The 13,446-nt window shown below is 37.7% G+C and overlaps 1 protein-coding gene across 2 annotated transcripts; it reads left to right on the top strand.

Annotated features, from left to right (window-relative positions):
- Positions 1–1,422: 1,422 nt before the first annotated feature.
- LOC107599780 (uncharacterized) lies at positions 1,423–11,245 on the top strand. Of its 2 annotated transcripts, XM_016291470.1 has the most exons (15): positions 1,423–1,539; positions 1,854–2,001; positions 2,523–2,710; positions 2,782–2,886; positions 2,967–3,081; positions 3,212–3,356; positions 6,330–6,459; positions 6,970–7,125; positions 7,209–7,246; positions 7,352–7,381; positions 8,358–8,530; positions 9,139–9,560; positions 10,228–10,327; positions 10,444–10,693; positions 10,781–11,245. In XM_016291470.1, the coding sequence occupies exons 2-15, from the start codon at positions 1,870–1,872 to the stop codon at positions 10,843–10,845; spliced, it is 2,049 nt and encodes a 682-aa protein (XP_016146956.1). In that variant the 5' UTR covers positions 1,423–1,539; positions 1,854–1,869; the 3' UTR covers positions 10,846–11,245. The 2 variants fall into 2 exon arrangements, with proteins under 2 accessions (XP_016146956.1, XP_016146957.1); XM_016291471.1 differs by lacking the exon at positions 7,352–7,381.
- The last annotated feature ends 2,201 nt before the right edge of the window (positions 11,246–13,446 follow it).

Raw genomic sequence — 13,446 nt, 5'->3', positions numbered from 1 at the left:
AGCTTTCTGTGAACACAGGCATCCGACACGACAGACACCAGCCTCTACGTCTCTGCCGCTGGAGAAAACCTCATGTGTGCCTCGATAGCTAACATGTTCTAGTCTTGACATCATCGAAATGCTGTCAGAGTTGTCCATGACTTCTCTTATAAAACAGCAATATTCTTCAGTTTAAACGTCTAAAATCCAAGAATACAAAACGGATATTTAATGGCAAACGTTCTGTCGCTTCATTAAGTACTAATTACCATATTGACCAGAAAATAAGACGATGTTTTTTTTTCTTGGAAATCCATCTGACAAAACACGGTCGTCTTATATTCAGGGTCTAGACTTTGACATGTCAATAATACACCCACAACAATAGGTGGCGCCAAATACACATAAAACGAGCGTGCCATGAAATACGTAATGTAACGCGTGTTGTAAAGATCGCGAGTAAAAACTAAAGCAGAAAACCTTGCAGCTGCATGAGTCGTGACTGTCAGGTTAGCCTGATGGGTCCAAACTCTCTTTGTGATTTTAAAACGTAAGACAGTACCCAGATTTGAAGACTACAGTAAGATTGAACTTCTACTGTTAATAAGATTTTGGTAGGCTACTGTTAGATGGATAGCCTAAATGTCCTAATTCATGTTTTTCTTTTTTTAATGGTATATCAAAAAGTGTATATTTTTTAAATGTGATTGTTGGTACATTTGACCAGTTTTTACCATACTTTCAAAACAAAAATTAAAATATGCAATATGAAAATAATTGATGACAAAATGTGTTTTACTGAGAAAAAACAAGATTTGGTTTTTAAAAAGCCTTTTTCCAAAAGGTACATCTGTAAAAGGGGGGTCGTGTTATAATCAGGGTCGTCTTGTATTCGGGCCAATACGGTAAGTCTCTACCACTACTGTAAATGCTGAAATTACGTCACGTCCTTCTGAGACTAAAAACAGCATCCAGCATCTCAGAGGAAAGTTATTTAGTTAGTGTACTTATAAGAAATATCATGGTGTGTCTTTATGTGCCAGGTGTAGTTGCAGTGCGACAGAAAGCAGCTCTGAAACATGAGCACACAGAGCTCATATAACCTGTGCTGATTATCACTGACATGTGAAGAATGAAGAGCTTGATCACATTAATGCTAAATACAGCTTCATTGCTGCTTAATGTTTATAGCCCATACATTTTCTCAGATTACTGGCCATTAGCAGGTGTGAGTTTTGTGTCTGTCTACAAGATTCAAAGAGGAAATTGGATTGTTTTTTTTTTTCTATGTTGAGCTTATCGACACACGGTCTGTTCCTGGCATTCACACTCCTTGACACGTAATCATTTAACAATGGACATAAATGCCTTAACAATACTTGCCAAGCCAGTTTAGCATCCTCTTTTACAACATTTTACTTTCACATTGGTGCTAGGAAACGAGATGTTCAGGAGTTCGGGACGTTGTCTAATCTATCCAAAATATCCAAGTTACTGAGAAACCAGCGATAATAAGAGTGAAGGGAAAGCGTTGTGAAGGCAAACACACATCAAGAGGAGGTCAGGTATATCTGCTTCTTTCACAATCATGCCAGAGAATTGTCTGTTAAAGGACTGTTAAACTGCTAGCCAAGCTTTAACATATTTGAACAAGATACTGTAAAATCTGAAGAAAGAAGCGTGTGCAAATTTTTTTTATCATGATAATGAGAAAATAATGTTTATTTGAAAAGAAATCACAATGAACTGAATTAGTAGCTTGAGTTAACAAAGATGCCATCTAGATTCTTATTCTTAATGGTTAACACTTTGAATATATTATAAAGTGTCAGCAGAAGAAAAGGATATTTGCTATTTGTGTTTGTCTGGATCAGCCCGAGCACGGCCGTGATGAAGCTGGATCTGAGCTGCAGTGTTTGGGTCCTGGCCGTCGGTTTGCTGCCGTTGGTCCGAATCACTGCCGGATCTATTTTGGGTGCAGCTGTTAATATTGAACTGCTTGATCAGGACAGATCCCAGCCGGTGAGACCCATCACAACTACAATCACAATACTGCTTTCTTTGTTCGGTGCTTTAAGAGACATCTTTCCCCATGTGTCATGATTTAAAGCCTCTGATTCAGGCCTCATTTATTTCCTCTCTTTATTGTTCACTATAGAATGCAGGTGAACTGCCATCTGTATCGTCTTTCATAATACTGTGATTGTTTTAATGACGTGAGGGTAGACATTATCAAGCATGTTACTCACTTTAAAAGCACTGTGTGATAAAGCCTATGAGAATTCAGTTAGAACTGGTAAGTTAAATGAATAGGAAGTCACAATATTTTCTCAGAGCAATACAACTGTTTAACACAATGAATCCGTGTTTTTGAGCAAATAGATGTTGTTTGAACACATAAACAATTTGTTTAATTCCTGAATGAATCAGCCTTTTGAACTAATGGATTGAATTAATGGCTCAGTCATTACAATAGTGAGTACCACAACCATTTAAACTAATTCTTATCTGGCGGCTGTGAGCTCCACATCTCTGTGCTGCAGGTCAGGGCTCATTACAGCGTGGTGTCCAGTTTGCCCTGTCCGGCCCTGGATGAGCTGTGTAACGGAGGAGACTGTGTGGATCAGCTCAGCTCCTCTCCTCTGACAGGGGCTTTACCTTCACCAGGCTGGTGTCTTCATCAGTGGCAGAAAAACATTCCTAAACACCACACGTCTGCTCTTCAGCTTGGGTGAGTGTTTGCAGTCAAAAACCTGTGCAGTGACTGAAATCTCATACTGCGTTCACTGCACCTCCCTTTAGATCCGATAGAGCCGTGCCACTATATTCAAGAGCAGATCTGTCTGTCAGAGCCGACACTAACCGTGTTAACCAGCCTCCGTTTGTGGCTCTTCCTCCTCCAGTCAGGTGAACAGCGCTTCAGAGGCCCAGAAATACTTACAGAAAACATACTGCATGTCTGAAACTTGTGCATTGCTTTGTATCAGGTTACAAGCTGCTTGTCCTCAGCAAATCCCGGTGAATGTGATGGATTTGGATGGAGATGAGATTCGCTGTCGTTATAACAAGACTGACCTTGGTGAATTTCTGCAGCTTAATGAAGTCAGCCATGTTTACTCTACCTATAAGTATTTCAATCAGTTAGTTACATGCATTTTTTTCAGTACATTCAATATTTAATGCAAATTATTATATCGTCTCTTCCAAAAATGTGTGTGTTTAACCCTGAAAGGAGACGTGTACACTGCTGTATGAAGGTGGAGCGCATTTTGGTCAATATTCAGTACAGATCATGGTGGAGGATTTTCCTCCATCTCTGAAGAACCAGATTCGCAGCGAGGCTTTCTCCACTGTATCGGTGCATCTCCTAATAACAGGTTAGCATTTCATCTCGATATTCACAAGGTTTATTTTTAAAGCTTCAAACAAGAGTAATACTGGAATACTAGAATAAGTTCAGTCAACAATATAACTACTGAAAAATCTGCTATGGGTGAAACTACATCAAATATACGCTGTACCAGTCATATATTTCTTAATAGGTAGTAACATAATAACATTTAGTAACAAAGTAATAGAGGTATGAAATAATTCCTATGCTTTCAAAACAAAACTGAAGTATATGAATTATGTAGAGATAATGTTAAAACAAATCAAATCAGAATTATCTTAGAATTTTAGATTATTTTGTCTCAACATTCTTCATCCAACAGTACTGAAGATGTTCCTATGTTTGCTGGACACTTACATTTGAGTCTTAAGATCACATTTGTTCTTGATTGATCAAACCATTCATTCAGTTCTCGAAAAAGGGCACATTTCTCAAATCTTTTAACACATTTTCACACACATTCAAATTAGCTCAGTGTTTTCTGCAAAACTCTGCACAAAAACACTCATTTTCTACAGTTTTAACCATGTTCTCAATCAGAAAACACAAGCACACAATATAATTAACTGAAGCTTTGAAGTATGAACTCAAATAGCTAACATTTATTCATGTGCAAACATTAAGCAAGAAAACTGATGACACCAGTCAGAATCTCAGGATGATATTAACTGGAGAACAGGGGGATTCACGAAAATCATCTTAAGACAAAAGTTAAGACATTTCTTAGGACTGTTTACTGATCCTGGGAGAGTAACGTTAGACTACAAGCCGGCTGTTCTGACTCACGTAAGTAAGTTTTTAAAGGATTTAAAGGATTTGCCACTGAAACGTGAGTTTTGGGCAGTGTAGAGTAGCACTTGTTGTTTGTCATTTCTCAGATCACAAATGCAGACAGAGTTTTATGTTTACGAGGTGCGATGCAATGCAACGCAACGCGTAAAAAGACAGTATAAGTCATTATAATCAGTAATTATGTCCCCACTGGATGCAACAAATGCCTGGTTTATAATGGGTTTTAATGTGTTTATCTCGTCGCTCCGGCCGGACAGGGCATCACAGTATGGTGAGAGGCGTAACATTTCCATCACACGCTTGAGGTATTCGGCCAATCACAACGCACTGGATAGCTGGCCAATCACAGCACACCTCGCTTTTCAGACCGATGAGCTTTGTAAAAATCTACACGTTTCAAAAAGGCGGGGCATAGAGGAGAAACAATAATGTACAGTATGTGGAAAATAATGTGTTTTTTTAACTTTAAACCGCATAAACACATTTCATTACACCAAATACACAACATAATGTTCTTTTTAGCAGCATCATATGCCCCTTTTAAGATAAATTCCATGACGTTCGTAAGAATGTTCTTAAGTGGAATTCTTGGAAAATTCTTAAGTTCTCAAATATGCTCTTAAGAACATCTTGATTTTTTTGAAGAAGAAACTGGCAGTCTTTATCCAGCTAAAGACGCACTGATAAACTCACACTTCAAAGATTGTCTTTTTGCGCTTCCTGCAGATTACACTAATAATCATAATAAGCGTGCACACTATTTTTGTCACGACCAGCTTGACTGGCGCTCAGCTTTGTGTTTTTGAACAGTTACTTTTAAAGAGCCTTTCTCAAGCTGTAGCGATCTTTCATTCATTTCTGTGCTCTCTGCCGAGTGAACGCTTCCAGTAACTCCTGCACATCACTACTATAGTCCTACTATGTTTTATATGTAGCTAGTGTTGTTTTAATGATTAAATATAACAATTAATTTGAAATAACCCAGTAAATTCTTTAAATCATTCTTACTATTTTGAATTTAAGACAAGTCTGGGCCTAACTTTAAGAAGTTATTTACAATGATTTTTAAGAAGATTCTTTTCAAGAATTTGAATTCTTCTTAAGTTTTGTCTTAAGAACAATCTTAAGAAAAAAGATAAGAACATTCTTAAGAAGAATTTTTGTGAACACAAAATATTCTTAACTTTTTTCTTAAGTTAAAAAATAAGAAGAAAATGTCAGTTAAGAAAACTTTTCTTCTTAAGAATGTTTTGTCAATGCGGCCCCAGATGATTAAGTGCTTTGGAAAATGAATCTGAGTGCTGGGAGACAAAGAGAAAGAAGAGGAAGAGGAGGGGAAAGAAAAGCGAAGGCGACAGGGTCAAAGGTCATTTGTTCCTGATGAAATACAAAGCACTGTAGCTGACCATGTTCTTGTGCAAGAAAGAGCATGAGGGAAGCTGTCCTACTGGCTCATATTCAGGGTTTTTATACCAATTGCACATACAGTATAACTACAGTACACACTTTAGATGAGAGAAATTTCACTATTCTATGTACAGTAAATACTGTAGCACATTGTACACCTGCAAGCTCATAACTGTTGGACTGGTTTGTGGCTAAGTACTTTTTACATGTACTGTATTTTTGCAGGATGACTGTCTAGGGGAGGTAGAGAGTCTTGTCAGAAGACTAATAAACTGCTCTAGTATGGCAAATAAAGTCATTACCAACACTGTAATGCAATCTGGCAGAGGCTACTGAATTTAATAGACATTATACTGTGTTGTGTCGCATACCGAGTTCATATTCAGTTTGTTCGTATTTGAGCTTATCCTTTCTAGTGATTTTTTTATCAGTAGTGAATTGAAAATAAACCTTCGCTGTATCTGCACTCCTGTATTTATGTTATACTGTAATAGACATTGACTTGCAAAATTATTCCTGATTCCCAAACAGAGGTTTTTTGTAACAGTGTTTTGAATGGATCTCACTGGTGTTCTCTAGGCAGTGAAGTAGTCTGTGTATTTGTAGGTTTTGTGTATCATGAGACTTAAGTGAGACTAAATATGAGACAAAATGCATAAACGTAAAATAGAAGAGAGTTAGATTCATATATTTACACACATAAAAAGATAGATAATATAGGACTGTATGCAGTTTTACAATGTGTAATGTTCAATTGCAGTTGAAAGTGGAGCCGGCTGCTCAGTTGTGCCGGAGTTCACAGGCGTCAGTCCAGCAGGAGGCGCTGTGATCCACGTACTGCCCTTTGAGGAGGTCCATGTCAACATTACAGTGGACTCAAGAGTACAGAGGTAAGCAGACAGGACAGGACAGTTATATTTGAGTTTTGTACTGTTTCATGGATCGTTCACCCAGCTGTTAAACAGTTGTTCCTGCTGAACACACACACACACACACACACACACACACACACACACACACAAAAAGACATTTTGAAGAAGATTGGGGTGTAACATAGAGGAATTCTCAGGTTCTGATCTGACCCGATTCACGTCATACATAAACTCAGTGTGCATAAATTAATTCTTAATTCCGTTTACTTAGATCAGTTTGCTCCTTTCAGAATAAACACACTGGTGCATCAATGGCTGCACACTGGACACTGTAGTGTGTAGTTATTTTTTTCAGAAATGGCACGCTTCAGTTTGGTTGTATGCTCTTCTCATTAGTAGAATTGAATCATCTCAACCTCTCACATCATTCACACATTCTGACTCCAAAAATCCAAGCACCATGATAATTAATGCTAAACCATTTTGTCAGTATATCAAGTTGAAATACCTGGTCATTTCTCCATGCAGTGTGTCTGAAATTGCTGTGACTGGTCCACCGGGCCTCTTCATATCACAAATGGAAATAGGTCAGAATTTCCAGAGCTCCGTTACGCTGTCCTGGGTCAGAGGTCCGAATCAGTTCATCCATCTGCTGCCTGTTTGTTTCGCTGCAAATACTCCGAGGTAGTCAGGAATCAACTTGAATTCTTCATTAAGCAAATTCACAGCTGACAGCTCAGTTAAACTCTTCAATGTTTGTTTCACAGCCTGCAGTCTAACGTCAGGTGCATATGGCTTCAACAAAGTAAGATTGTTTTACTCCTTTTCCGTGTTTTCCTCTTAGTATTTAAAAAAACTGGCGATGGGAGATCAAATGCCAGTAGTCTTTATTTAATTTACTCTCTTTCAGCGCGAACAGACCCTTTGCCACCCGGAACAGGTAATACATCCATTACCTAAGTATTATACTTCTGCAATTGTTTTCAGCCTGTACTGCTTAGTGTGCAGAATCGTTTGCAGATTATTGTAAATCTCTGGTGTTGTATTCCTTATCTAATACTGTACATAACAGTGACAGGCATCCATAATGAAATCAGAAACAAACTAAAGCTTTATTAAAGAGCACATGGACACTAAACTCACAGCAGAACAGAGCAAAAAACACCAACCAAAACATACGGTCTGTTTTTCATTTGTGTTCATTTGTAAGAAATATAAGATTAATGTTTTGAAATTTCCCCTGACTTATATTATTAGTATCATAGTACTAGTATATTATTATGAGTCATACTGATTAATAATTTGGATGCAAATGATGTCACTGTTTGCATAATCAAGTCAAGTCATCTTTATTTCTATAGCGCTTTATATAATACTGATTGTGTCAAAGCAGCTGTACAGTGACAAACTGGAACATAGTTTGTCAATAATGGAAGAGGACAATAACAAACAGTCATTTCTTTCAGTTGAAGTTCATTGATGATTCAGTGATGTCATCGTCCAGTTCATAGTGGATTGATGATTTTTCTTACATCTGTTTACTTTCTGAATTATACTTTACTTTGTGTTCCTTGCATATATTTAATCATCTATAGTCGCCATTACAATCCAAAGGTATTGGGTTGATTTTATATTAATTATTGTGCACAGTTTCCTTTCTGATGTAAAATGCAGCATTTTATTTGAAGAGAATCAAAAAAACTAAACTTACATAAAACTATGACACCAAAAACATAAAACACTGTGTCTCTGTTATTTCAAAACCATCATGACATGACATCATGGCATATGTGTCTCCATGCCGAAAATGGGGGATGACAGCAAAGGGGTTAAGAAAAAAAAGTTTTTAAAAAAGACTTAAGTCTCACTCGTCATAAGTTTGTCTCACCCTCATTTCATGTGTATTTGCCTGTCAGTGTTGAAATGTAAGGAGCGCGAGCTTCAGATGTCTCTAGTGCTGCCCATTACCTTCCTGGAGAATCTGCATTTCTCTGCTCTCCAGCTGAATGATCCGACCTGCCCAGTGTTTTATAACTCGACCCATGTCACAGCCACCTTCCCTCTGACGGGCTGCGGAACCAAGAGGATGGTATGAAACCTTCTCACTTGAGCGATACATGCAGTCATTAGTGCCTTTGTATTTCTAGCAGCAACTTAAGGTTGTTCTATTATTTTTTTCTTTAAACATTTATCTTTGTAAGTACACCGAAATGACAGATAATGACGTTAATTAATACATTTATAACCTGAAATGTACTAAAGGATACTATTCTTTTCTTTTGGAAATATTATAATTTTTGCTGAGTTCATAATGTAATTTTCTATATTATGAACATTTATTGCACACATAACTGAGCGTAATACTCATTACATTAAATCACAAAAGTGTGTACAAACATAGATTAAATAGATTAAAATAGCATTAAAATGTAGATGGACCAGTCAAAACATATATGTTAAAACAGCAAAAGACATCATAAAAATGATAGAAGAAAACATATTAAGAAACAATATATATATTTCTTGGAGTAAACTCACACATGAAAAATAATGTCATCTACAAAAAGAATGAGGGTCAAAGAAGAAAGTCATTGAACAACATGAGGTGTGAATGCTGCTTCTTTTAAATGTTGTCCCATCTTCTGTGCTTTCGTTTTCATTTCATTTGATTGTTATCTGTTCTTTGATATTTTCCAGCATTTAGGATCAGAATTGGTGTACACCAACACTTTACGCAGCATCAATCCCAACACCACTATAAGCCGTGTGGCTACTCTCATCCTGCCACTCGCCTGCCGGATTCCCGGTCAACAAGCTAAAGGTCCAGCTTTTAAGATCTCCATTCCTGAAGAAGTGAAGACATTTGGTGTAGTGTCTTTCTGGCTCGAGTTCCACCCTCCAGGAGAGGGTCCTATGGCCGCCGAGACACGTCTGCCTCGTTTGCGTGGTTCACCGCCGGTGCGCGAGGCTCGAGAGCTACGTGCTACACGCAAGATGGACAAGCTGGACCTGCATGTGTTTTCAAACTGCTCTTTGGCTCGTGCTGAGCTCATGGTGGGCCACTGTGTTGAGTCGGAAACAGAAAACTTTAAAAATACAAGGCCTCTGCTGAACCAGGGGTTAGTAGCAACATCAGACTCATCAAATACTCTCTTACTCAGACTGTTTGTACTGCTAATAGTTAGTGTTAGTTATTTGAACAAGTGTTCAAAAGAAGGGAGATGAGAATATCATAAAGATTTAATTTGGGTCTGTATGCAACCACCCAGAACTCACGAGTAGCCCTATAGAAACACACTAAAACACTCAGAAACCTTTTGTTAATGCACCTGGGAAACCCACAACACCCCAGCAATACAGCAGCACTCACTCAGCCCAGAACACTCATCAACCTGGTCCTGCGCAGTTGTGCTGTAGACATGAATATTAATATTAATGTGGCTTGTTGAGGAGAAATAGCTGTTTTGATGATATTCCTCTGAATCTCATTTACATTGATTGCCTTGATTTTGATAGCATGTTCATTCTTCATCATAAATACATGACTGTATCATAGAGTCTTCTGTACTCAGCGTAATGGTTGAAAAAAGCAAAAGATTTTGGGCACTTCTCATTCTTGCTAATAGTCGTTTTTGTGATATAACGGGTGGAATCTTACATTAAGATAATTCGGCAGATTTAATAGCACCTCTTCTCGTGCTTCATGTACTCCATATTTTTTGATCACACCCCCCTCTTTCCATCATTAATCTGAACTAATCAGTCACATGGCTCTCTGTTTTTCAGCTGTGCATCTGGAAATGGAACCTTGGAGATCTTGATATCAAATTCAACCGTTCGGATTTTCCGCTTATATCTCGGTTCTCTGGGTATCAAGGGAGACACGGTATGTTTCATTATCTGTGTTTTCATTATGCTTGATAAGCTCTTTATGTCCATTCTATGTGAAGGTGGATCCTTCTTGTGTGTCTGTTGTTAAACCCTGTCGTGTTGTTTCTCTAGATGTATGTTGAGTGTGTAGTGCACCTTTGTGTTACTACCAAACAAACCGACAGGTGTTCGGATCCATGTACGGAAACACCGGACCTGACGGTAGTAGACAGCATTCTGACCCGCAGCTACACTGTGCGCTCAGGGCCGGTTTCTCTCATGAAAGTCACAGAAACCACTACAACTGCAAAACCAACCCAAACCACTAATCCAGTCACTCAGCCTTCCACCAGCCAGGTCACAACAGCCTCTGCCTCTCACGGTGAGTGTTTTAATCACTAATATTAGCATAATGCACATTTCTGTGACACAGCACATATCAAAGTATCTTTACTCTTCTCTGTTTCAGCTCTGGATACAGGTGCATTCTGGATAATCATGGTGTCATTGTTTGTGCTCATGCTTCTCCCATGAACTGTTACCACGCATTGGAGAACTTTGTAGAGCAGTTCATCGCTGACTAATCAAAACCATCTTTTCTTTTTTCTTAACCACCATTACAGTGTTTCTTTATATATCCTTTATTCATGTCTAAAGCACATATCGTAGGGAAACATACTTCATACTTTTACAGTCATTCACAAATTTTGGGTAGCATCAAGAAACACATCAACCCCTGCTCTTCTAATCTTTTATTTTTAAGCAACTATAATAACATTATATAATTTCAAAATATTATGCCTTTTTTAACAAGAATAAATAAATAAATAAATCACAAATTAAAGTATAATGTGAAACTTCTAACATTTATTCACCCTCAAGTTTTTCCAAGCCAGTATGAAGGAATAAAGACTGAGATGTTTGTCAGAATGTTGACGCTTCTCTTTTCTATATGATATCATGAAAGTGGACAGTAACCAGTGGCTATTGAGCTCCAAAATAAATAATTAAATAAACTTCTGCATTTGTGAGGAAAATACCAACATTTAACCCATAATGCACTGCCAATAATGAGAATCAGTCACAATTTCTAAGCAGTTTTAATGTGTGCATATATTTGTACATTAAAAAAATCAATATTTGTATTACTAATTATTAAACATTATGCAAAATTAGCTCAAGTCAGTTCAGTGTTGGTTTAGTTCAGATAGGACTGCAATCATATTTTAATTGTGATGATCAAGATTTCTGCTTCTCTAGATTTATTAAGCATAATGATCTGCAATATTTGCCTTCTGCTTATTTATCTTGAAACAAGCTTTTACTTAATCTACCCAACCTGGTAACCAGAACTGCTTAGATCTCCAAATACCTGCAGTACTGTGACGCTCTGCCACAGCGAGAGATGTGTACATCTGCTTAGACCCTGATATGGTGTGAAGCACTTTTCCACATCAAAGAGCATTTATAGAAATATGAATGTTGATAGATTTTAGCGTACGCACACTCTAAGATTAAATCTGTGCATATGCAGATTTTATAAATGTGGCCCCAGAACTGATATTTTCTGGTGAATTAACACCATATCTTACTTCTGAAAAGGGTTAGGGTTAGGTTTTTTGAGAATACAACGATCTCCCCCATCACAGTCTCACCAGTTTGAAGTAGGGAGGTCGAGGAAAGGCACGGGCCAGCGCATGTTTGTGAGAGTGGATGAACTTTGATTCCTATTCGGGCTGGGAGGTTGTCTTTTTAAGGGGAAGTTGTCCCCTTAAGGTTGCTGCCTGCTTTGGCCTAGTATTCTTTTAAATGGAGTAATACGAATTTTTCGCTCTTGGCTTAGTCCGGGCCAGCAAATCAAGCTACTAGTTTGCTAATCCTGGTCAGGCATCGCATTTCCTCCAAAATCTATTTTTTTTGTTTAAGTAAAGATATTATAATGGTTATGTATTAATGACACATGTTAGACTATACTCCTTTTGCCTTTGTTTTGTTCCTGTCTAGGAGATTAGCCCATCTGGGCGTCGGACTCAAGGGTTTCAGGTCCATCGGTCTATGAATGTTAGGTTTAGGGTAAGTATTGGTTCAGCGCTAGATTTAGATCTATTCTAGTGATGAAGTCATTGCCATCCATTTGATCTATCAGTGTGCCACAGCAGTCAAGCTGCCGCAGGCCAACCGGTCTGACATTCGCTCTAGTTTCCCTTATTCTCTATTTAATAAATTTTTCATTCTTATTTATTAATTTTTTTTATTATTTATTATTATCTATATATTGGTTTGTTACCATAGGCCCCTATTAGGAGGGATTTAGGAAGGACTAAGCTTTGATTGCTGAAATCAGATGATTTGGCCAGTTTGGTGAACTTCTATGCTTTGAACCACTGATTCAAAACAAAAGATTAGTATAAGTCTTTATAAAGTTTTTCATATAGTCAAGTCAAGTCACCTTTATTTGTATAGGGCTTTGTACATTACTGGTTGTGTCAAAGCAGCTTTACAGTGTCAAACAGGAAAATAGTTTGTTAATAATGCAATAAAACAATAACAGAGTAATTTTTTCCAGTTTAAGTCTGTTTTCATTCTTATTTATTAATTTTTTTTATTATTTATTATTATCTATATATTGGTTTGTTACCATAGGCCCCTATTAGGAGGGATTTAGGAAGGACTAAGCTTTGATTGCTGAAATCAGATGATTTGGCCAGTTTGGTGAACTTCTATGCTTTGAACCACTGATTCAAAACAAAAGATTAGTATAAGTCTTTATAAAGTTTTTCATATAGTCAAGTCAAGTCACCTTTATTTGTATAGGGCTTTGTACATTACTGGTTGTGTCAAAGCAGCTTTACAGTGTCAAACAGGAAAATAGTTTGTTAATAATGCAATAAAACAATAACAGAGTAATTTTTTCCAGTTTAAGTCTGTTCATTGATGATTCAGTGATGTCATCTTCCAGTTCAGCTCTCTTCCAATAGTGTCTGTGCAATCAATCAAGCGTCCCCAACTAAGCAAGCCAAAGGCGACAGTGGCAAGGAACCAATGCTCCATCGGTGACAGAAATGAAGAAAAAAAACCTTGGGAGAAACCAGGCTAAGTCGGGGGGCCAGTTCTCCTCTGGCCAGACGAAACCAG

The sequence above is a fragment of the Sinocyclocheilus grahami genome, unplaced genomic scaffold, assembly GCF_001515645.1.
Source record: "Sinocyclocheilus grahami isolate Dianchi unplaced genomic scaffold, SAMN03320097.WGS_v1.1 scaffold271.1, whole genome shotgun sequence".
Lineage (NCBI taxonomy): Eukaryota > Metazoa > Chordata > Actinopteri > Cypriniformes > Cyprinidae > Sinocyclocheilus > Sinocyclocheilus grahami.
Note: the sequence above shows the minus strand (reverse complement) of the source record. Positions and strands in the feature narration are given on the sequence as shown.

Bases quoted from the DNA above. Each gene is read 5' to 3' on its own strand.
- LOC107599780 (XM_016291470.1), top strand. From the start codon at position 1,870: ATGAAGCTGGATCTGAGCTGCAGTGTTTGGGTCCTGGCCGTCGGTTTG. The intron at 9,561-10,227 runs GTTAGTAGCAAC...TCTGTTTTTCAG, and splicing joins AGGCCTCTGCTGAACCAGGG to CTGTGCATCTGGAAATGGAA. The intron at 10,328-10,443 runs GTATGTTTCATT...TTGTTTCTCTAG, and splicing joins TGGGTATCAAGGGAGACACG to ATGTATGTTGAGTGTGTAGT.